This window comes from Alligator sinensis, unplaced genomic scaffold (genome assembly GCF_000455745.1).
Source record: "Alligator sinensis unplaced genomic scaffold, ASM45574v1 scaffold204_1, whole genome shotgun sequence".
NCBI classification, from domain to species: Eukaryota; Metazoa; Chordata; order Crocodylia; family Alligatoridae; genus Alligator; species Alligator sinensis.
The window spans coordinates 1,391,033-1,414,642 of NW_005842363.1; the positions used below are offsets into that span (position 1 = coordinate 1,391,033).

The 23,610-nt window shown below is 41.7% G+C and overlaps 1 protein-coding gene across 1 annotated transcript in view; it reads left to right on the top strand.

The window, feature by feature from the left end:
• The window catches only part of PCSK5 (proprotein convertase subtilisin/kexin type 5), a 380,395-nt gene extending 359,368 nt beyond the window's left edge, over positions 1 to 21,027 (top strand). Inside the window, exons 30-39 of the mRNA XM_006029202.2 lie at positions 574 to 657; positions 2,029 to 2,224; positions 6,326 to 6,543; positions 7,741 to 7,977; positions 8,551 to 8,781; positions 11,784 to 11,961; positions 13,575 to 13,792; positions 15,945 to 16,045; positions 18,813 to 18,999; positions 19,422 to 21,027. Of these exons, the coding sequence (XP_006029264.1) occupies positions 574 to 657; positions 2,029 to 2,224; positions 6,326 to 6,543; positions 7,741 to 7,977; positions 8,551 to 8,781; positions 11,784 to 11,961; positions 13,575 to 13,792; positions 15,945 to 16,045; positions 18,813 to 18,999; positions 19,422 to 19,834 (2,063 nt within the window). The 3' untranslated portion in view covers positions 19,835 to 21,027. The remainder of the gene's footprint in view (positions 1 to 573; positions 658 to 2,028; positions 2,225 to 6,325; positions 6,544 to 7,740; positions 7,978 to 8,550; positions 8,782 to 11,783; positions 11,962 to 13,574; positions 13,793 to 15,944; positions 16,046 to 18,812; positions 19,000 to 19,421) is intronic.
• The last annotated feature ends 2,583 nt before the right edge of the window (positions 21,028 to 23,610 follow it).

Below are 23,610 nucleotides of genomic sequence, written 5' to 3' on the forward strand. Positions count from 1 at the left end.
TCCTGCTGAGGAAGGGGAATAGGTGGTGATGGATATAAAAATAAATGTATTTTAAGGACTCTCGTTCTAGGCAGTCACTTTCTCCCTTCATATTTATAAGTCATTCCCCTTAATACAACATAACAAAACAATAGTAAGAATTCTGTATTCAGCAGCAATCCACTAACCTTACTTTCCCTCTAGTAAGAATGTATCCACATATCCATAATCTATATACAGTAATCTTCTATTCTATATCACTTACCTAAAATTACCAACAATAAACTCACATGTCTTCAGCACCAAACAGTCCAGTTATCCGATGATAACTTGTGTGTTTTATTTTATTACACTACCTTTTTACTCAACTTTTCACTTGCGGAGTTGAACTGAATTGCCGTTTTTCTCCTTGTTTCATTCTGAGGATTCTATAAGTAGCTGTGCCAATAATTATGTTTTTTTTTAAATATCCCTGAGTAAACCTAAACAGAAAAAGTAGAAAAAATCAAAGATTGCCTGTTTGCCTTCCTAAAGGTGTTGTTCTTCAGTAAGACTGTACAAAATAAGCAGAAGTAGTTTTTCTTCCCTATACAGACATACTGGGACAGAACCGGCCCTGTGATTCTTCATGTAAGACCTGCAGTACAGCTGCCAATATGTGCACTTCCTGTCCCAAAGGTAAGTGGCATCTAGCTTCTTTGGGTGAATTTGTAATATAGTAAGCTACATTTCTGTATATGTTTCATATACTATATATTGCCAAAGGATATATGGGGTAATGAAGGGTAGAAGTTTCTTCACTCATGTAGCATATTAACATATTTACTCAGTTCTAAGATGAGGTTTCCCACCCTGATTTAACATGGGACAGAAAAGCCCCTTGTCTTAAAATTATTTAGGGGGGGAGGGTGCGAAGGAAGAGGTTACTGCTTTGGCTTGGGCAAAAGCCCCTACCTGGGGTTTGGTCCATAGCCATAGCTGCTGCCTGTCCCTTCCCACCACCACTACACCCTGCCATCTCCTCCCTGCAGCCTCTTTTCACCCTCTCCCCACCATGCAGCCTCTGCCTGCCCCTTTCCCTCCTCACTTTACCCTTGTTCTACACCTGCAGGCTCCATCCACACTGTATCCTGGGGCATTAAGCTCCAGCCCAACCCCAAAGCAGCAGTGCACAGCCCTCAAAGCTGCTATGGGGGCTGGGCTGGAGCCATACTCAGTGACCCAGGCTACAATACAGATTGAGCAAGGGTAAGACAGGGGAGAAAGTGGGGTGCAGAAGTTGGAAGGGAGGTGGGAGCAGAGGCTGGAGGGTGAGAGGCAGGAGGAGAAGCAGAGGCAGAGGGGAAATGGGGGTCCAAGGCTGTGGGGTGGGAGGCAGGCAGGGAGCCAAGGTGGCAGGGAGTAGCCACAAGCACAACCTGCTTGACCTCCCTGTATCAACCCCACCATGGCCTGAGCCTCTACAGCAGTGGGAGGGATGACTTAAAGAGAACCCTCCAATATTTAGATTCTATACATGGAAAATTATAACACATTTATAAAGTTCCTATGTATAGAATCTAATTACTGGGGTCATCTTAAATTCAGAGTTATCTTAGATTCAGGTAAATCTGGGAAATCAGAAGAAGATGTGCTATCTGCTGACTGAAACTAGATATATTCAGGCTAGGAATAAAGCACACATCATTATAAGCAATTGATATTAACCTATGTCTTAAGGCATCTTGTTGATTCCTTGTTCACTCAACTAGAAGTTACTGGCTTGATGCAGGAATTGCTGGGTAAAATCCTATGGCCTATCTATTCTGGAAGTGAGATAAGTGACTATGAGTGAGAGCTGAACAGACTTCTTCAGGAAAGAGCTTAAAAGAATGTTGCAGTTAAAAAAAATAAAGCTGAACTTTGGACTTGTACGGTCTACTAAGCTAAGGTATCCAGTTTAAGAAAAAGAACCCCATCAGTATGTGTTGCCAGCACAAGAAAAGCTCCAGAAATGTTTTGTTTAAACTTCTCACCTATTCCTTTTCCTTGATTGGGTCTGCTGTGTAGGGACATTTCTTTCCTTTGAAACGTGTGTCAAGCAATGCCCACAAGGAACTTTTGCCAACCTAAGAAATGGGAAATGTGAGAATTGCACAGACAACTGTGAAAACTGCTCTGAACCTAGGTACTGCCTAAAGTGCCACTCTGTCCCAGATCAGCTGTTCTACCTGCATGAAGGCAGATGCCTTCAGGAATGCCCAGAGTAAGTAATTTTTTATTCATTCTTTAACTTGTTTGTCCACATCAATATTCAGGTATTGTTATAAATGTCTAGCTCATTTCCATGGTTAAAGCCCCTCTAAGGAAAGATTAATGTAGTATCTTGACCATCCAAAATTACAGTATGCTTACATTTGATTCATGTTTCAGCTGGATAACATAATTTCCATTGCTCATAATAGAAGTTGCACGTGAGTGCAAGAAAAATAAGAGCTGTGTGTGAAGTCCCAGAGTCAATGGCAAAAATCACACTGACACCACAATGTAATATGAGCAGTGGGCACAGAATGGAGTGACTGAGGGATTAATGGACTTAACCATCCTGAGCATGCAAATGAGATGATTAATAATGCATTCCATTTGGTTTTTCTCCTGTTCAGAAATGAAGGCCCCCATGGATCTGACCCTAAAATAGATCAGGTTCCTCTGCACTCTCTATCCTGCTTATCACCATCTATCACTTCGATCAAGCCGTTAATGGCTGCCACTTGATTTCTTCCTCCTAGTAAAATGTGTTCAGCTCTCTCTTCTGCTGTGATATACATGAATTCTTCGTATTATTTTTTCTTACAATTCTTGAAGGATTCTTTACATTGATTTTCCTGCCATTATTTCCACAACTGCTCGCTGTGTCCCTTGCTCACTAGACAAGAGAGGGCCAATAGAATAGATTCTGATTTTATAGAGCAGAATAAATATGAAGAAACTACACTAAACAGATACTTCACTTCAGATCCAAGGCTAGTATGGAGGGTTTTCTTGCCTTAGTAGACTTATATTGGCCCCTGCAAACCCTCACTGCAGGCTGGGCCCCTAAGCAGTGGACACATGCCACTGCACCGCTTGCAGGGGATGGGGCTGGACTTGGTGCTTAGCTGGTGCAGTCCAGGCAGCCCCACTCTGCAGAGGATGGGGCTGCACCAGCTAAGCGCTGAGCCCAGTTCCATCCCCTGTGAGTGGTGCTGCCTGGGCCGTGCCAGCCAAGGACCAAGCCCACCCTCATGCCTTGTGAGCAGTGCTGCCTGGGCAGCACCAGGCAAGTGCTGAGCCCATCCCCTGCGAGTGCCCATCCCCTGTGAGCAGCACTAAGCTCAGTGCTCAGCTGGCGCAGCCCCATGTCCTGTGAGTGCCCTATGGAAATGCCGTTCAGCCAGGTGCTGAGCCCAGCTCCACCCCCTGTGAGTGGCTCTGCCTGGGCCGTGCCAACCTAGCCAAGCCCAGTGCCACTCACAGGGGATGGGGCCGGGCACGGTACTCACCTGGCACAGTCCAGTCAGTGCTGCTCACAGGAGACAGGACCGGGCTCAGTGCCCTGCTGAGTGGCATCTCCATAACGCACTGGCAGGGGATGGGGCCTCACCAGCCGAGCACCGAGCCCGGCACCTGGCTGAACTCAGCACCCAGCCGAGCTCAGTGCCCAGCTGAGCGGCATCTCCATAGTGACGGCAAGGTCTGCAGGCCTTGATATGGTGTATAAGTTGAGGTTGAATTTTAAGAGTTAAAAATTGGGTTTCAAAACTTGACTTGTACACCATGAAATTGATAGATTCATAGATGTTAGGGTCAGAATCCTCAATAAATCATTGAGTCCTACACCCTGACTAGACAAGAAAGTGTGCTGGGGTCAGAAGACCCCAGCCAGATGCCTGTCCATCCTTCTCTTAAAGACCCCCAAGGTAAGGGAGAGCACCACCTCCCTTGGAAACCCATTCCAAATTTTGGCCACCCTCACAGTGAAGTTTTTCCTGGTATCTAGCCTAAATCTGCTCTCTGTCAGTTTGTGACCATTGTTCCTTGTTACCCCAAGGGAAGCCCTGGTGAACAGAGCATCTCCAATCCCTTGCTGTGTCCCATTAAGGAATTTGTAGGCGGTCACAAAATCACCTCTCGGCCTTCTCTTGTGGAGGCCGAAGAGATCCAGGTTCCTCAGTCTCTCCTCTCAGTGAAATATGGTATCTGTGAAATAAGCAGGGATAACGCTGATAAATAAGCAGTTGGGGACCAAGCAGTGGCAACACCACCAGGATGTGGTGAGAACAGCAAATAGCAATGGTTTCCCTCCTGAAAAGCCACATATATTCTTTGACATGGTGAGTACCACTATAGTAAGCCTGCCCAGCCCCCAGTCATGGGTCTACAAGTCCTCAATGGTGGAGCAGGTGGAAGAAGATGTTAGAATCTCAATGGCTGTAAAGGTGGATGAATGCTGCAGCAGAATAAGATCCCCAGTTGTCTTGGTCTCCTTGCCATTGGATTAAGGGTTCATTCTGCCAGGAGCCACATGGAAGCTGATGTGCAGCAGCTTCTCCATGATAAAAGAAGTCACGCACAGGCGTCTTCCATGAAAACAGTCATGGAAGACAATAATCCTTGAGGGACTGTCAAAGAAGAAGATGATCTTTTACATTGCATCAGCCTCACCTCTGACACAATAACTAGGAGCTTTTAGGATATGGCTACAATACATACTGCAGCATACTGTATTGATGCTAGCTTCATTACAAGAAGAGGTCCAACTGTAATCACCACACAACTATGTGCTGGCTGAATTACCCTGAGTCTTAGTTTTGTTGTTTAACATTATCTTGGGACTTGTCTGCACTACACTGCATCATTCAGTGTAGTCATGTCCTTAGAAAGACTGAATCACCAAAGCAAGATGAGCTAGTGAGAGGAGAAGGAAGGTGTTGGGTGGTGAAAGAGGATAAGAAATAAAGAAAAAAGAATATGGGAGCAGGCAAGATGGAGGAGGTATTTCTTCTTCTCTTTTCTCAGCTTTCCACCAGTCTTTCATCCTAATTCTTCTCCTCAGGCTTTCTATGGAGAGCCCTACCCACAAAATGCCAGTTGTGAATTAGAGGGCACCACTCTGGTAATCTGCTTGTGAGCAGATATTAGTGTGAAAAGACATGCTGCTGGCACTGCTTCAGATGCTAGTTCAGTCCTTTCTTTAATTTCATCCAGTGACTACACATTTTTTAATTGTCATTTATTTCAAACAACTTGCTGAGATCTCTGTACCTTTCTTTTTCAAGAGCTTACCCAGAATTAATTAAACGTGCTTTCAGACCACTCTTTCTTCCCCCTTTGCCTATGATGTGTATGCCAAGCCTAGCTAACCTTTCTTTGAGAGCTAATACTCCCAAACACTGAAAGACTATGCTTGTCCACAGTAGTCTATGGTAAATCCCTTAAAGCTGTTCAATTTTCACAGCTCAGGACAGTAAGAAGCTCCATCAGGAAGAACATGTTGGAATCACCATTGTAAAATATAGAGGAGTCTGGTTAGAGCGTAATAGGTGCCTGACAAAAGAACTTGTCTTCTGTTGCTCACATCTTGTATATCACAGATGAGCATGGCACCTTGTACAAATGGAAAATGTGGTAGCGCTGCCAAGGTCCTTGAATGACACTTTTTGTCGAGGGGAGCAACTCTTTTCTATCCCTGTCTTTGTCTTCCTCCCTTGCACCCTGGCATCTCTGTTGAGTTTTACTGTGGTGACTTTCCCAACTGCTGGAACCTGTCACCTTTCCTGGCATTGGGTTGGGATGAGGAAAGTCTCACTTTTCTCTTCCTCCTTCCCACTCGTCCTAATGCTAGGACAAAGTTTCTTCCTCCCTGTTTCCTGTCCCTTCTGCTACTAAAGACTGTATCTTTGTTTTCCTCCTCTTATTGCTCTCAGAGCAATATCTCATGTTCTCCTCCTGACTGTCAATGCTGAATGTCAGATAAGGAAGTCTTATAGACAGTGGATTTCTTCTCCCTTACTCCATGCCTCTCTTACCTGGCAGAGGCCAGGAGTGAGGAGCAGGGCTGTGGTACAACTTGATGCACAGAAGAAAGAACACCCCTCTAATATCATGCAGCCCATCTAGATGCAGGCAACTTCAGTGATTCTAGAAGGAGGTGGGATGTGAGCTCGGGGACAAGATATGTTGTTTTGTATTTAAAATATGGTATAATTCAGCTCTATGTGAAACGTATCTATTATGAAGCTCTTAAAAATGCATTTTTATCCCTGCCATTTCTGTCCCAGAAATATCATCTGTCCTACAATATCCTTTCTTTTTCCTGACTCTCTAGGGGGCATTTTGCTGAAGCTGATACTTGCAACAAGTGCAGCAAACCCTGCAAGGCATGCATGGGGAATGCTACAAAATGTTTGTCTTGTGAGAATCCCTTGCTCTTGGAGCACTGGGAATGTAAACCTTCCTGTTCTGAGAAGCACTTTGCCACTGATGGGACCTGTAAACACTGCCCTGAGATGTGTCAGGAATGCATTCATGAACATACCTGCAAAGGTACGACCAGGAATGACAAATAGCATTTATTTCCTCATCCAAGGTTTTTGTGAACACATAGGCTGTCAAACAAAGATTTGCTCAAAGCAATGATTCCTTTATAGTTAACAAGAATGGGAAGAGTGACTTCAGTATCACTGTTGAGCAGTTGAGATGGTGCTACTATCCACTTTACCATGAGATAGGAATTTTACCCTGCTAGATATAGGCAAGATACTTGTCCACTGTTCCTGTTTCTATTCCATTCTTACTCCCAGATTTCATTCCATTCTTAATTTAGCGTGTTTCTGATTTTCCACTGTAGACATTTACATCTGGGCAAGGTGAATGTAAAATGCTACCACTTGGGAGCAAATGACTACACAAGGGGCACGTCTACATGTGTATTAATCTTCTCAATGCTCATTAAATTTAGTACCTCCAATGTGAGGCACTAAATTTATGTACATTATGCTGCACTATTTGCATGCTTTTTTAGTAACACCCAATGTGTAGTAGACTTTTACTGCACATTAGTGATTACACTAATGTCATTTTTTATGCGACACATTAATGCACAGTAAAATAGTTTACTGCACATTAAAGCACATGTGTAGATGTAGCCAAGGTGAATAGGGGAGAATCAGGTCCTTTGAGTATTAATATAATTAGTAGGAAATTAATCACAAAAGGCTTGTGGAGTCTGTTCAATATGGCTACACACCCAAATATGTGAATATTTGTCTGAAGGTCAAGATAATACCAAACAGTTTGGAAATATAAGAGTAATGGAAATACAAGATAATGAACAAAAGCCATTTAAACAAACTCAATAATAAAACAGAGCTGAACCCATTATCCCACATCCTAATGCCATCCACCAGGCTCCAGGGAACTTCAGAACTGCATCTAAGTATTCCAGACAGATTTTAATCATGAACTAAACAGAATTTCAGATTTGGCTCTTCCTGACTTTTAAGAAGTTTAGAATCCAGATGTAATTTGGCATTATTGAGTAGAAGTTTCTCTAGGTAAAGTCTCAGTTGGGGTGCAGCCTATATTTCACCATGTATTCAGGGGTAGTCTTATTTTTTCTGAGTCAGTTTGTCCATCACCAGATGTAATACAGCAGGTGTTGTATGCAAGTTTTGTTGCTTTAATCAGTAGAAGAAAATAAGTTTCTCTTTTATTTATCCATTTCCTTTTTGTTTTCTGTAGCGTGCATAGACCAGTTTTTCCTGCACAATGGGAGGTGTCTGCAGGACTGCCCCTCTGGCTTTTATGCTGAATCTAACAGGTGCTTTTCCTGCAATGAGGACTGCAAAGAATGTGACGGGCCTGATTCTGATGACTGTACTGAGTGTGCAATCAGTTCCTTTGTTCAGTATAGTGGTGGATGTTTTAAAGAATGTCCGGATGGGACTTACTATGAAGAAGAAACCGAAGATTGTCAAGGTACTTTTTTTCAAAGGAATATGGAGACTGGTTGAATAGTAACAAAAGTGATTTTTAGGTACAGTGAAATGTATTTATTGATGATTGGAAGACAGCAAAATTTGGCAAAGACATAACATGATTTAGACAAGACAAAAAAAAAAGATTATAAGGAAGTCCAGAGTGAGTTAACAGAACGAAATGAATGGACAACATGACTGAAAATGAAACATATTACTGATGAGTATAAAGTAATGAATAATGGAATAATAATAATTAGAACAATAATATATATTGTGTTCTGAATTATTTGCAAATATTCAGGAAAAAATCTCTGTTCAAAGACGCTATGGTTGTTAAAGGGAAAAAAAACCAAATGGTGTTGGCTGTAAAAAGAAGATAGAAAGTAATATTGAAACAAGCATATGCACATGTGTGCGCACACACACACACACACACACACACACTTTTCTCCTGTATTCCTACTTCAGAATATGCCTCTAGGACTCTGACGGCAACTTGAAAAATTAAGTCTGTTTCAGAAAATCCAAAATGGAAAAGAAGTGGTAAAATACCCATGTTTGTGTATTTCAGAGTGCAACAGGACCTGCCAGACCTGCTCCTCTTCTACTGATTGCTTGACCTGTAGGGAGGGCTTGGTGATGAACAGGCAGGGTTACTGCATGGCATCTACGTTCTGCTCTCTTACTGAGTACCAGGATCAAAAGACTCACACCTGCAAACCTTGCCATGAGAAATGCTTTCGCTGTATAGGCCCTGCTGAAGACCTGTGTCTCAGCTGCTCAAAAAATCAACATCTTCTCAGTGAGTATCTTGCTCCAGCATCCAGGCTTGATTTCATCTTATCTTTGCAAGAAGATGTGTGTGACATATGGAGACCACTGTTGAAAATGGTTCATCTTACTCTAAAAAAACCCCTTCTGTTCATTAAATGTCAGTGATATTAGACTTCATGGCTATGGGCAAGTTGCTGTGAGGTAAAGAGAGGTGGGGATTTACAGCATGTCTGCTACTCCATAGCAACTGCAGTGTGCACATTCTCACTCCATGATACATGTTGGCTTCCTTGAGGTAGTTGGCCCCTCAATGAACCAAGAGACTATTGCAAGCACATTTATTTTGTACATATAAAGTTTACATGGATATTAAAATGCTGGGTCATTCCAATGTGTTGGGAATGTGTCATTCCAATGTTTTGTGCTCTCATGCACAAAAGAGATGCACTCACAAATTATGCAGACACAATTAAAAACAGATGCTGAAAAGTTGTCCTTGGATCATTGTGTCTTTAATGGATTACAGAACAGTGAAAAGCTATACTTTCTCTCCAAAGGGATTTTACTCAGTGCCTTAACTCAAGCCATCTCATCTTTGAAGCAATGAATGCAAAGATTGGCCTTCCTGGCTACAGGAAAAAATTACGCACAAACAGGTATAAGTGATCGGAAACCAGTTCAAATCTGTAACATAACAAAAGTTCAGTGCATATAAGCCACTTTCAAAACATCCAAAACCAGTTTAAGATGGATGTAAGTTTACTACTGGATGGATGTAGTATCAGGCTTAACTGCTTTAGGTTATATCCCTTTATTGAACTTCTGTCCCAGAGCCCCTCCAGATTCAAGTTAACTCACAGTCCCCCAGCATCCCAGGATACTTTGCTTCTCTCCTGCCACCCCCAAATCCAGTGGTTTGATCCATTCAATTTAATGGTTTGATTAATTGAATCCAGACCCCTATGTTCTCTGGCAACCATTTATCCAAAAGAGTAAAAAAAGAGACATGCTCTGAGACCTCTCTTATATTACAGTTACAAAATACACTAAGAGGTGGAGAAAAGCCCGGTACTACATCACAGGTAAAAAGTAGTTGAGGAAATAGGGAAGAAATAGATGAGATAAGGGCACTATCAGTTCATTGCCACTGTAATGATAAGGAATTTGTTGAGTTAACTTAGCTCAGATGATCCTAGGACTGTGACTACATTCTGAACTACAGAGGAAGAAAAACTCTATACAGTCTTTGTCACTCTGACCTGACTCAGGAAGAAAGTTCCCTCCTGATCCCAAATCTGACAAGCAATATGGGCCTATATGCACAAGCAGGACTCTCCAGCCATGTACTGGAGTGATTCCTAAGTGCCAGAAACAGCTGAGTACAAAGTGTGAAATGCCACCAAGATTTAGTCTTTCATGCATATTTTCTCAGAAAAAGAAAACAAAATTGAATATTTATCAATTTAATCAAGAGCAAAATTCCTTCCACTGGAAAACAACTATTGTAGAGAACTAGAGACATTTTTCTAGGACCAAATCCTGATTCCCTCCCCACTAAATTAGCTTCAGGGCAAAAATAAATAATTAAACATATTTTGCAGAAAAATCCCACTTTTAATCACACATTTCTTCTTTCTCCTATAGTTACCTGTCTACTGCATTACAGCACATCATGAGTACATGGCAATAGAGATGAACACTGACTAAAGCTTCAGATCCCAATAATCAATTCAGGCTCAGATCTCAGGGCACCTGTACACAAGCACTGAGGCTGCTTTGACACACTGGAATTCCAGCACATTGGAGCAGGCTTGATTAATCAGTTGGCAATTGCCACACTCCAGCAGCCTCCTGCATCTCTTGGATCAGTGTTCCCATGCTTGAAAATGGTGGTGGGGCACTTGAACTAAAGCTCATCGAACAAGCTTTAGTTCAAATGCGCCCATCGGCACAGGGATGCTGATACAGAAGATGTGGCAGTACTTTAAGTGAGCGGGTCTCAGAGCTGCTTTAATTAAAGTACTGCCCCCACCCCCCACTCCACCCATGGAGCATGTGTAAAAGTGCCCTCACTTCCCATCTCAGCCATGAGCTGAATTTGAACATGGAATCAGGAATCCCAGATGAGTTCAGATTTTGAACCTTAAGGTTTTGGGAAGGTTTTAATCTAAGGTTCAAGACTGGCTCTAGTGCTAAAGAACAATACTATTTTGCTCATTTGAACATTAGTTTGAGATATCCACACAATTTATCATATAAAAAGGAGCAAAAAAAATGTCAAAGAGATAGTATTAATGTAAAAAATAATTCCCCTGACGTATCTGTAGCAAAACTGATATGACTACCTGAGTGGCAAAACAAGTGAACTTATTGCTATCACTTAATAGTCATTTTTCTCTAACTTTGGGAAGTTGGATGCACATTATTCAGTCCCAGGCTTCTATTATATGCTATTGATAATCCACCAGCATCTCAGTGAAACACTGTGATATGCCTGGTACATTTGGCAAAAGAAAAGTGTGTGTTCCCAGCAAGCAAAGCAACAGCCAAGCTGTTAAATTATACTTAGTGGTAAAGGCCCTTTGAAAACATATAATTAACACTCAGGATTCCCATAAATCCTAAAGCTTTGACCAAATATACAGCAGTGAACTAGGTATTTGGAATCAGAGAGAGGTAAACATAAATGGTACTGCAGATGGAGGGATAAAGTTTCTTGACTATTCTTTTTTCCTCTTTATGCACTGACACAAATCACAGATGTTGTTTGTTATTATTTATTCTTCTGTATAATAAACTTGGTATATTACAGCAATTAAAATAGACAAGGCAGAGCTTGTAATCTAAACAGACAATCACAGAAGAATGAAGACAGACAACTGTAGGGCTGAGATTGAAAAGAAATATAAATGATTACGGTAATTGAACATAGCTCTTCTATAAAATCGGACTTGAGTTATGTTAGGCAGCATTAGTGAGCAGAAGAGAATACCATATGTGATGCTTTGTTCTGCATTATTTCCTTTATAGATACAACCTGTGTTGAAGCTTGTCCTGATGGATATTATGCTGACAGTGATGAAGGACGATGTTTCACATGCCACAGTACCTGTCAGACTTGCTATGGAAAACACAGTACACAATGTCTTTCCTGCAGACCAGGCTGGTACAAACAAGGAAATGGATGTGTAGAGTCCTGCCCAGTTGGGTAAGCCTCCAGGACCTTTCACATTGGAGAGAGATCTTTGTATCTAGCCTTCAAGTCTATTTTTAGATAGACCTTTCTAGTACTTCGAGGAACCAACGCTGAATATACTATATGCTCTAAGGATTTCTAGCGCTCATCCTTTGGAGATGGCATACATAAGATCACCCCATAAAATGTCATGGGTAATTTGCCTAATCTAACTAAATATAGCAATGTAAGAGCTATTTCACATACCAAAAACAGCATAGCCCTGTTAGTTCAGAGCTCTGCTCAGGCTGATTTACACTATATTGTACAGTGTAGACAGAGTCTAACTTGCAGCAACAACCTTTCCAGACCCAGAGTTTGGAAAAGGCAACTTTTGTCTTTCAAACAGAAATTTCACCAGACTTGAGCACGGTATCCCCTATATCTACAGTAGGCCTAAACAAAAAAAATGAACAACCCTCCCCCCTGAAAAAACCCTCTGCAATAACACACGCCAAAAACTTGGAATTAGAAATCTAGAAAGAAGCTTTCCTAAACACCAACCTGTTTAGTCTCAGAGTTTGAAATCAGTCTGGTCTGAGTTCTGAACTGGGGTATGGACTTCTACTTTTGTTTCAGGCACATCTCCTTTTGTGACAATGCATGACTATTTCAGCATCTGAGTTCTTCCTTCATCAAAATACCCAGCTTCCCTGCACTTCTCATTTACTGTATATTCACCTGCAATTCAACATCCTTTGCTAAGCTGCACACCTGTGATGACTATACACTGCATAGTGGCAATTACCTTTCTATTCCATCTACAGCTATGATCACACTACTCCTTTCCCACATGCCTGAACACAGACATAATGGAACTGGTGAATCACCCTTTGGCAAAACATAATAACTCACACTAGCTTTCTCCCATAAGTAACACAAGCAGGTCTCTAAGGGTAAAAATAAAGTATTAGTACTTCTGCCATTCATATGGATACTAAGGGAATTCCCAGGCAGAAGGTGACACAGTAAAGAAAATGATGAACCTGGATTTTAGCAAGTTAGCTCCAGATTTATTCAGGATTATCACTAGCCAAGGAAGCAAAGGTACAGAGGCACCACTGCTTTTTCAAGTCAAAGAGAGGAAAAGGAGTTCTCTCCTGCTTTGAACAGAGAGGGAGCCATGTTTCATTCCCTCCTTCCACCTTTGCTTTCTTCACTTTCAGAATTGAGCCTAACAGAAACCCTTGGAGGCAGGAGAGTGCTGTTATCACCAGCTGGCCAGCAGAAACACTACATAACTGAGTGACTTGTCCAACATCTCACTAGAAGTCTGTAGCAGAACCAGATCACACATCTCCTGAGAACCAGCTCAGTGTAGTCTCTACTGACTTTGTGCCTGAATTTGACCCAGTGGTTCAGAAGGTCTTGCTTTATAGGGTAAAATCCCAAAGCCAAATGGCACATACATACATTAAATGGAACCCATTGCTACATCTATGAGGACTATACTTTTGCAAAGATAAGGATATCAGGAATGAAACTTTTGCAACGGACCCAAAAGAACTCTGGTTTTGTTTGTATTTTCTTTTCTTTTTTTAGCACTCTCGGCATTTGTAAAGCCTTCACTACTTCATTTCTTTCAGATATTATGGAAGTAACTCTACTGGCTTGTGCCAGAAATGCCACATAAGCTGTAAGGAGTGTTTGGGACCTCAGCCCACAGACTGTCTGTCCTGTGATGACTATTTCTTCCTGCTTCATTCCAAGAATGAATGTCTCCACTCTTGCCCTGAATATTATTATGGGGACCATGATAAGAACACCTGTGAAAGATGCCACCCTACCTGCAGTTCATGTGATGGTAATATTCAACACTATTTGCTTCTGTACCACATGAGCATTACAATAACCTCTCCTTGCTTTTGATTTTGATAATGTTTCATAATCATTAGCGATAACTATGTCCACACTGTATTTGGAGGTGTCCTTTTAGCATATATGGACAAACCTAAGCCAGTTTCAATCAAGGTACCTCAGGCACTAAGAGCAATGAAGCCACAAGAGCACAAGTTTCAATGTGAGCTATAGCTCAACTTATTTATTCAGCCTGCCACCTCTTCTTCACTGTCATCAGGACCCAAGCAAACTAAATTAGTTTACCTAAGCTTCTTAGCAGGTTAAATTAGCCCATGCAGAACATTGTGCTGCCACTCTACCTTTTTGTTTAGAATTAGTTTGGGTATCTCCACATAGCTTTGCAATGTTTAGGATAGGCTTACACATAGATAGAGAGTGAGTCCATTGGTTACTAATAATCCTCTTGTAAGATAAGCTCAGTGCCAGAAACTGCATGCCCATTTAAAGTGAATGGCAGCAGTCAGCAACATTTTCTGGTGGTGGGCTGAAATGGCCCACCTTGAGTGTGAATGGGCCAGCACTAGGACCCAACTACCACCCCCACTACTGTTTCTTCCTATGCCTAACTGCAGCATAGCATGGGTAAAGCTCCTTGCTACCAAATGTACTAGACCCCAGCTCCATGCCCCTGTAGCTGTAGGTTGCCAACCCCTGATCAGTGGGTTCCTTGCACTGTAAGATACTGATCTACCTCAGTCAAGAGATCAGATGCTAAGGAGCTAGATTCTGATCCTTTTATGCCCAGTGAGTATTACCAGACTTTGTGAGCAATTCCAGTGCATGTGAGCCAGGCTATTAGAATCTGGCCCTCACTCTTTAGCAATGAGCACATCTCAAAGGGTGGGAGAGTAGATCAACTGCTAATGAAATGAATCAAAGTAAAACCTCAAAAAGTTTAGGTCATGAGGCTAAGGACCAGTGGAACCTTTAAAAAATAAGGGGTGTACACCCTGTTTTGAAATATGGTCAGGTTTCTTTCAAAGTTCACCTTGAGATGTCATCCATTGTACTTTATTGATAGCCCCATCCAGCCAAGTGCTTGTTTATGTGTTATGAAACTTACATATTAAGTTTCTTTTCCCAGATTATCCTGAATCGAATTTGTACTGGGCATTATATTTTCCTTGGACCCATATAGTTTCCTATTCTTTCTCAATGGCATCAAATGACGGTTACCAGGTGCTACTTTGCAGTGCACAATGTGCCATATCTTTATACAGATACATCAAATTTGTTTCCTTACACAGATTGCATCAAATAATACAGATGATTAATGATAGGATAAGAAGATTTAAATGTTAGAAGTGACTCCTAGAATGAAAAGTCACCTTCAAGAGCTATTAAAAATGGAATTGTAAATGCAAATTATTATAATCAACAATAATTATTTCAACTCGGATTTGGAACAAAAAAGATTATTGTTGTAGTCCACAATCTGTCTTCCAAAATTATTTTGTATTTATTTTGCTATTAATACTACTGTACTGGCCAGATTTTCTACTGAGAGTACGGAGAGAAAGACAGCGGGTGGATACAAGTGCATCTAGTGGCTGATCCTTCTACATAACAAAGTTATGGCTGTAAGCCTTTTGACTCAGCTTAAATAAGAGGTGACACATGCCTGGAAATGCGTGCAGTACATACATGGAAGGCTTAGATCAGTGTAGCTTAGAAAAGGATCAGGCTTCCACGCTTGGTTTAACATACTTTCATTTATTAGAATTGATTCACACCTTGTTTCTTAACTTTTGTGATGTACACATGGTTGAAGCAACTATGCTGAATGGCAAAACATCTTCATCACTAATAGGATCCTAACAGCCAGCACCTCTTCCCCAATAGTCACAAATATTTTAGTAGAACATGAACTTAAAATTGGATGTTGGAAACATTTTCTGTGCACCAGAATTCTAAGAGCATAAGCCTCTCTTAATTCTTGGCTTAAGCAGTTTTGAAGGTCAACCAATTAATATTAGACATGTACATTTCCAATACTTGATTAAACTTATTAGTGCGGTCAGATTAGTACATTCTTTAAAAGAAACAGATTATTTTCCATGTTCAGTACAAAACTGTTGTTTTATGTTCCCTTGTAGGGGAGGGAGCACTCAGGTGCACAGCTTGTGTGTGGAGTTACCATCTAGCAGGTGGAATCTGCTACTCTGAATGTTTTGCAGGAGAATACAAAGTCCAAGAGGTACTATCTGTACACAAGCAACTTCTCTGTATCCTATTCTATGTATGCTGAAGTCTAGAAAATGTTTACAAATATATACGCTTAGAATTCCTTGTTGATAGAACATTTTAAATATTTTAAAAATTAGATTCTGATTCAGAACTAAACCAGATTTAAAGAGAAAACTCCATGAACTTAGAATTCAAAAAAAGAAGTGCTTTGGAAATATATGCTCACAGGGACCTTAGGCACTGCTAACCAAACATGCTATTCTTGTCCATTTCAGTGAAGATTAACATAAATTGTAGTTGGCAACTGCTGGAGCTCTGAACATTTGTGGCTGTGGGGCATCCCCGTAATGTAGACTGATCCAAGGCCAGGTATCCCAGGTGTCAGGAGCACAACAAAGATACAGGTGGTCTGGGAGCAACCCTTGGGGTCACAACCTAGGGCAGGGGTTGTCAACCAGGGGTACGTGTACCCCTGGGGGAACTTTGAAAGGTCCTAGGGAGTACTCAGGGGCAGGCGGGGATGGAGTGCCACCACCCTGCACCTCTGCCTCAAAGGAGCAGGGGCAGGGCAGGGCAAGAGCAGAGCTACACAGACAGTGTGCTGCTGCTGCTCCACCACTCGCTACACCCCTGCTCTGCGTCTGGCCACTTGCCACCCCTTCCTTGGGGGGTACACTTACTAAAAAGGGGGTCTCCAGGGGTACACTTATTAAAAAAGTTTGAAAACCCATGACCTAGGGGATCAGGAACAGGCAAGGTCAGGAAAGAAAAGGTCCAGACTAGACCTGGGAATCATGGCATCAGGAGGAGGCCAGTCAGAAGACCTAGAACTAAGATATAGATGGTCACCATGTGCAGACTATGGGCCAAGTTGGGGTCAGGAACAGGAGGCAGGGATTCAGACTAGTATCACTAGCCATAAGGTCTGTAGCAGGCAGCTATAGCTGTATGTGACCAAGACATGGGCACTTGTCTAGCTAAGCCACCAGCCAGAAGCTGTAAGTGTATTTCAGTGTCACTGTGTGGCAGACTCTGATCTACATGTAACTGGGCATGTCTACACATGATATTAATGGGACGCAATAACTCCAGCACAGTTTATGCATGTCCCCAGGATTGCAGCATGTTGAGCTGGGGCGGTGCAGCCCCAATTGGCAGGAGTGAGGGGGGTCAGCCTGTCAGCCTGGGGCTGCTTCAACCTGGCTCCGTGTGCTGCAGAGAGGCTGGCTGGGCACAAGGGTGCTACAGTGCGGGGCTAGCCAGCAGGCAGCCCCACATTGTAACACCCTCATGCCCCAACCAGCCCCGGTCACCGTCTACACATGTGTTGCACTGGAGTAAATAACTCCACCATAGGATAGTACTTGTGTCAAACAATGCTATCCTACAGAGGAGTTAATTAGTTTACTCTGGCCTAATAGTGCTGCATGTGTAGACAGTGACACTTTACTTCAGAGCTAATTAGGCAACTCCACAGTAAACGTCTGGTATAGATGTACCCACTGAGTACCTCTTTTGTGGTGCTAAGTAATACCTTGAATTGCCATGAACTGTTCAGCACTTCCTAGAATCTGAGCCCACGTGAGTTACCCAGAGATAAGAGATTAACCAAGTATGTAGTAGATACACTGGAGGGTAGGGCTAGGATACAGAGTGACCTAGACAAATTGGAGGAGTGGGCCAAAAGGAATCTCATGAGGTTCAGCAAGGACAAGTTCAAAGTTCTGCACTTAGGACAGAAGAATCCCATGCAGCCAGGGGGCTGACTGTCTGGGCAGCAGCTCTGCAGAAAAGGACCTGGGGGTTACAGTGGATAATAAATAAGTCAGCAGAGTGCCCTTGTTGCCAAGAAGGCTAACAGCATACTGGGCTGCATTAGTAGGAGCATTGGCAGCAGATCTTATTCTATAATTATTCTGCTCTATTCTGCACTTGATGAGGTGGCATCTGGAGCACTGTGTCCAGTTTTGGGTGCCCCCATCCCCCCACTATCAAAAGGATGTGGACAAGTTGGGGAGAGTCCAGTGGAACAAAAATGGTTTGGGGGCTGGGCATGACTTATGAGGAAAGGCTGAGGGAACTGGGCTTATTTAGTCTGCAGAAGAGGAGACTGAGAGGGGATTTGGTAGCAGCCTTCAACTACCTGAAGAATGGTTCCAAAGAGGATGGAGCGAGAATGTTCTCAGTGGTGGCAGATGACAGAACAAGAAGCAATGGTCTCAAGTTGCAGCAAGGGATGGACATTAGGAAAAACTCTCTCACTAGAAAGGCGGTGAAGCACTGGACCAGGTTATCCAGAGAGGTGGTAGAATCTCCATCCTTGGAGGTTTTTAAGGCCCGGCTTGAAAAAGCCCTGGCTGGAATGATCTAGTTGGGGATGGTCCTGCTTTGAGCAGGGGGTTGGGTTAGATGACCTCCTGAGGTCCCTTTCAAACCTGATTTTCTGTGATTCGATGTTACCTCCACAATATTCCTTTTCTCCAGCAGTTCTCAAACCAGCCAGAGGAGCCCAAGGCAATGGATGGAGCATGCATGCCATAAATCAGCTAATCAGCAAGGAAATAGATTGACTAGGTTTCAGGAAGGAACGTGCAATTTTAAAATTATTGAAGGTTTTACTGTGGTAACTTTTTCCAATAAAGCTTTAGATATATGCAGGTCACACACTTAGGTCTGACCAGAATCTAGCCCTTAGATTGTAACAGTGCAGTACTGCCAGCTCCATCGTGAAATAGAAAAAGAAGGAAACATGTTCTGCTTTTGTTCTGTATCTCAAGGGAGACCCACTGAAATGTGACAACTGTCATGACAGCTGCATCGAGTGTAAGGGACCTGGCCCATACAATTGCACTGTTTGCCCAGCTAACACGAGACTCTACCTAGATGAGAGCCAGTGTGTGGAGTGCTGTGGTAGTTCTGACCTGGCAAAAGACCAGGACTGCTGTGACTGCAGTGAAATACAAGGTAAGACTGAAGTGTAAAGCAATACTGATGTTTGATGAACTTGAGGTCGATTGGATATTTGTGAGCTGCAGATTCTGTACTGGGTTCCATACATAATATATGTCAAATGCATGTCAGCAGTATAGATTCTTTACACACTGACATGACTTTAAGAGAGAGAAATATCCTCCTTTCACACTTAGCTCCAGTACAATACCCCAGTAATCATCATTTTAAACTTAGAGTCCCTGGTTTATTTGAGATAAATCACACTTCAGATTAATCGAAATGCTTTATACCCACAATGAATTTATCCCTCCATATCTAAAAATGTTAGTGGGTTTAAATAGTCTACTAGACAGAATGGATAAGCATTGCCTTAGAATAAGTCAATGATTGAATACTTCATATATTTATAACTTTTGGTTATCTTTAACTTGCAGACGAGTGTGTATTACAGACCAGTTTGAATCTACCAACTGAAAATAAAAAGAAAACTGCTTTGTTTGTTATTACATCCATTTTGCTGATCCTCATCTTTGGAGCCATTGCATTCATTTGGAGAAGGTCACGAGCTAAACCACAGCCAGCCAACAAAGGTGGGTACGAGAAGTTGACAAATCATACAAAAACTTTGCCTTCTTACAAAAGCAACCACTATCAGAACACTAGCTATCAGGAGGATCGAGTGATTGAGTTTCGAGACCGGGATGATCAAGATGAAGAGGACGATGATGATGATATTGTATATATGGGCCAAGATGGCACAGTCTATCGTAAATTTAAATATGGACTTTTGGAGGATGATGAAGAAGATGAACTGGAATATGATGATGAAAGTTATTCCTTTAGATAACTTTTTATTAATGTATGTATTGTTTTCCTCTTTGTTGCCTTGCCTATGAAATGAAATCAATTTAGTTAAGTTATAGGGGTCATAAATATTTTGTTATTTCTTAGTACAGTGAAGCTGGAGCAGAAATTTATGTTCATCATAATGCTACAAAAATGGGATACATTTTAGCTCTACATCCTGTAAAAGCAGAATTGTTTCTAGTTACTTTCTTTTCTCTCATACTTTGCAAAAATCTTTGATGGATCTTTCAATTAGCAGTATTCAAGAAACTGCTCTGGCTATAAGATTATTTTTCTGTACACTCCTGTGTGGAAATGAATCCTTTTCCAATATGTTTGTGGATACACATATGTAGATAATACAGACACACACACCTTTTGAGTGTCTTGCCAATACCCGTGAAAATGTATTCATGTAAAGAAGACTGACATATTTATCTCCGTAATATATGTCACTAGGATAGGATGCCACTTTATTGTTTACTGCTTTGTGATTATAGTTTGTACTGTATTTCAAAATATGATATGTAGTTTCATTCATTTTACTGTGTTTTTCTTACTTGGTATTATCCAAAGTACTAATATTTCCCTAAGTCTGACACATTTCGTCTGATAACCTTGAAGTGTATTTCCACAGGAAGAGTTTATCTATCACATTCAGTTTTAGATAAAATTTGAGGTCATTGAGAACACATTCCAAGTTGAATATATTATATCATTAGCTTATATAAAACATAATATATATGATATAATGTATCTAATATTAAATACGAATTAATTTTGATTTAGCGATATATTTTAAGAAACATTTAATTATTCAGTTATTTTTGGACTTAGTGAACAAGAATGCTTAGCCCATAAATAAGTACATTTGGAGTCTCTGTCTCTAAAAACCTTGAGAAACTACAGAGTATTGACACAAACCAGACATAAATGCAAAGGATTTACTCATCTTACCTTTCATATCTATCACAAATGACTTTGGATGCTCACAATATAGGAAAAGGCATAATCAACGCAGCACTGAGAACTGTCAGTTAAAGCAAAAGAGTGCAATAGTGTGATTTTGTTATTAGTACAAAAACATAACATTGTTCTACAAGAGAAGATGCTAAATCTGGATCCTTTATTGTGGAAGAATAAACTGAAACTTTGTACAAAAACATGCCAAGAATGTTGTATTTACTAGGAATGTGGTCTTATGGTTAAGAGCATGGTCTGTCTAACCTTGGGCAAATCAATTACAGCCACGTAAAATAAAAAACTTAGGCGCCACAATGCCAAATTCTTAGGGACTTGGTCCCTGGAGTGGAATCCAGAACTATGTGTTTGGTACCTATTTATCTAGAGTAGTGGTTGAAGTGCCCACCTGGGAGTTTATGGGTTCCTGTCCTAAACCTAAGGACTGTTTAATATAAAATATATCAACAGCGTTGGGAGCAGGGTGTGGAATTCAAAACAACACTACAGTGGCGTAAGTAGGGCACAACAACTGGGACAACTATTCCAGGCTCTGACGTGAGGAGTAAGGGCACAAAAAAGTCCAGTTACTGCTGGCAGACAGCAGTGGCAACCAGAAGTTGCTGCTGCCCCTGTGCCCTGGGCATCTGGCCACACTGCTATGCTGCTGCACACCTGAGATAATGTGGCCCGGATGATATGGCCCTGTGTGTTAGATCATGCAGGAGCATGGGCTAGAGCGCAAGGTCAAGCTGACATGCAGCTGGATCTGGTGCATGGGGGCAGGCCAGCACTCTGGGTCACATCTGGAGACTGAACCTGCATGCTGACCCCACACTGGATCCAGTCCACAGACCAAACCCCACGTGTGGAATCTGATCTGTGGTTGGGCCCCCACCACTCATCCAACACATGGGACTAAAAGGCTGCGCACCACTGCTCCAGCACACTTTCTTTTTCTTAACCCACTTCTGAGGTTTTGCAATAGTAGACATGGCTGAAAATATTTATTTTATATCCCCCTGGAAAACTTAAATTTTTGGCAGAAATTTGAGAAATTATTTTGAATTATACATGCTATCGTAGGAACCAAATTCACATACCTCAAGTTCCCTTTTCCCCCTCCACACACGGCTTCCTGGTCTAACTACATTCCCCACGATACGGCATCCTCTTTCCTTTTTGAGCATTGTGATGTTCACATGATCACTTCTGCTCTTGCTGCCACCCCAGAAGAGAGAATGGGAAATGAACTACAAATCCCTGTAGGGTACCACAGCAGCATTAACAAATTAAAATACAGTCGTTCGAGCACTTGGTTTAATAATGAATAGCAAAATTTGCCACAAAAAACAGATCCTTTTCACAAGGAATGTTTCCTTGTAAATGTTTTTTTCTATTGTGAAAACCATTAGAAAAATGCTAACCAACACTGTCTCTGAGCTGGACCAGTGACTCCGTGAATAAGAAAATGGTTGACTAAACCAGGCTTATGGGACCAAGCCTCAAATGAGATGAAAAGCTAGCTTTCTCCCAAGGTGACCGGAGCAGATCCATGAAGGTTAGGTAGAACCTCCTTAGTGGGTTAGAGGATGTCCTGCATTTACACGTGTGGTTTTTAAGATTGGATTTTTCAGACTGAAATGATCTCTCACAGCTTCATGAGGGTCAGGGGAGAAAAGGCTTCTTACTAAGACTTCAAAAGGTAGCAGGCAGACAAACAAACCAGCTTTTTTGTAGTGTGTCTCATGCTTGTAAACCTGTGGATTTGGCAGCACTGAAATGTGCCTCAGAGATGAGAAGCAAGGCAACAAGGAAGAAAAGTTCATTTCAAACACTTACTCCATGTTATTCAAGAAAAAGGTGTGCTTTTTACCTTTTCAAGAACTGTACGGCTCACCATATGAGCTGCTGCTTTACAATCAGACCAAAGGTTGCACAAAATAAAAAACAAATAAAAACCTTATTTGACACACTGGAAGTAAACTAGTCAGATTTATACATGGTGAAACTCAGATGTACCATGTGTCATGCAACCTCCGTTCTCACACCAACATTTCTTGGCTTTTGCTTGGTGCCCATTTATAATGTTTGTGGAGTTGCTCAATAATTGCAGTAGTTATTTGCATTTTAATTTAAACAAGTATTTCTTGAGAATTTATTGTTTATAAGTGTGTCAAAGCATCATGTTAGTGTAAGCCTTCAGCCAGGCACTTGAGAGCAGTAACAAGGGCCAGGTTCAAATTTAGGGGTTTAACACCAACTTTCTAAATTTGGCTTGAGCCCCTGCCCAGAAACCAGGGAAAATAAGTTTTAACTGGATGTTCTGATGTGAAGGAACTTCTCCACTCACAAGCAACATTAAATAAAAACAGGGTTTAATTCAGGGGAAAACGGAACAAATACATAATCTGAAAGAAAGCCTTACCTATTAAATCTGAACTGAACTCTTAAACAGTTAATAGACTACAGTACTGACAAACCAACCCCGAAGAGCAACCACCGACCCCAGTCAGTTGGGAAGGGATTCTGATATCTGAGGACTCTACCACCTATGCCAGCCAACAGTGGCAGGTGTTGGGTAGAGAGGCTCTCGCTACAGTTGCTGCTAGTCCACCGCTGGGAATCACTGCTCGGCCTCCAGGGGTCACTGCTATTGCTGCAGCCATTCCTCCTGAGATTGCCTATGCAAATGTGACACTTTTAGACCCTGACCTTCTCAACAGCAGGTGAAGGGATTTTAGCTGTTTCTGATATAGTGTGTATTAGGTTTCTACCTGAACTAACTACAAGGACTTACACTTATAAGCTCTTTCC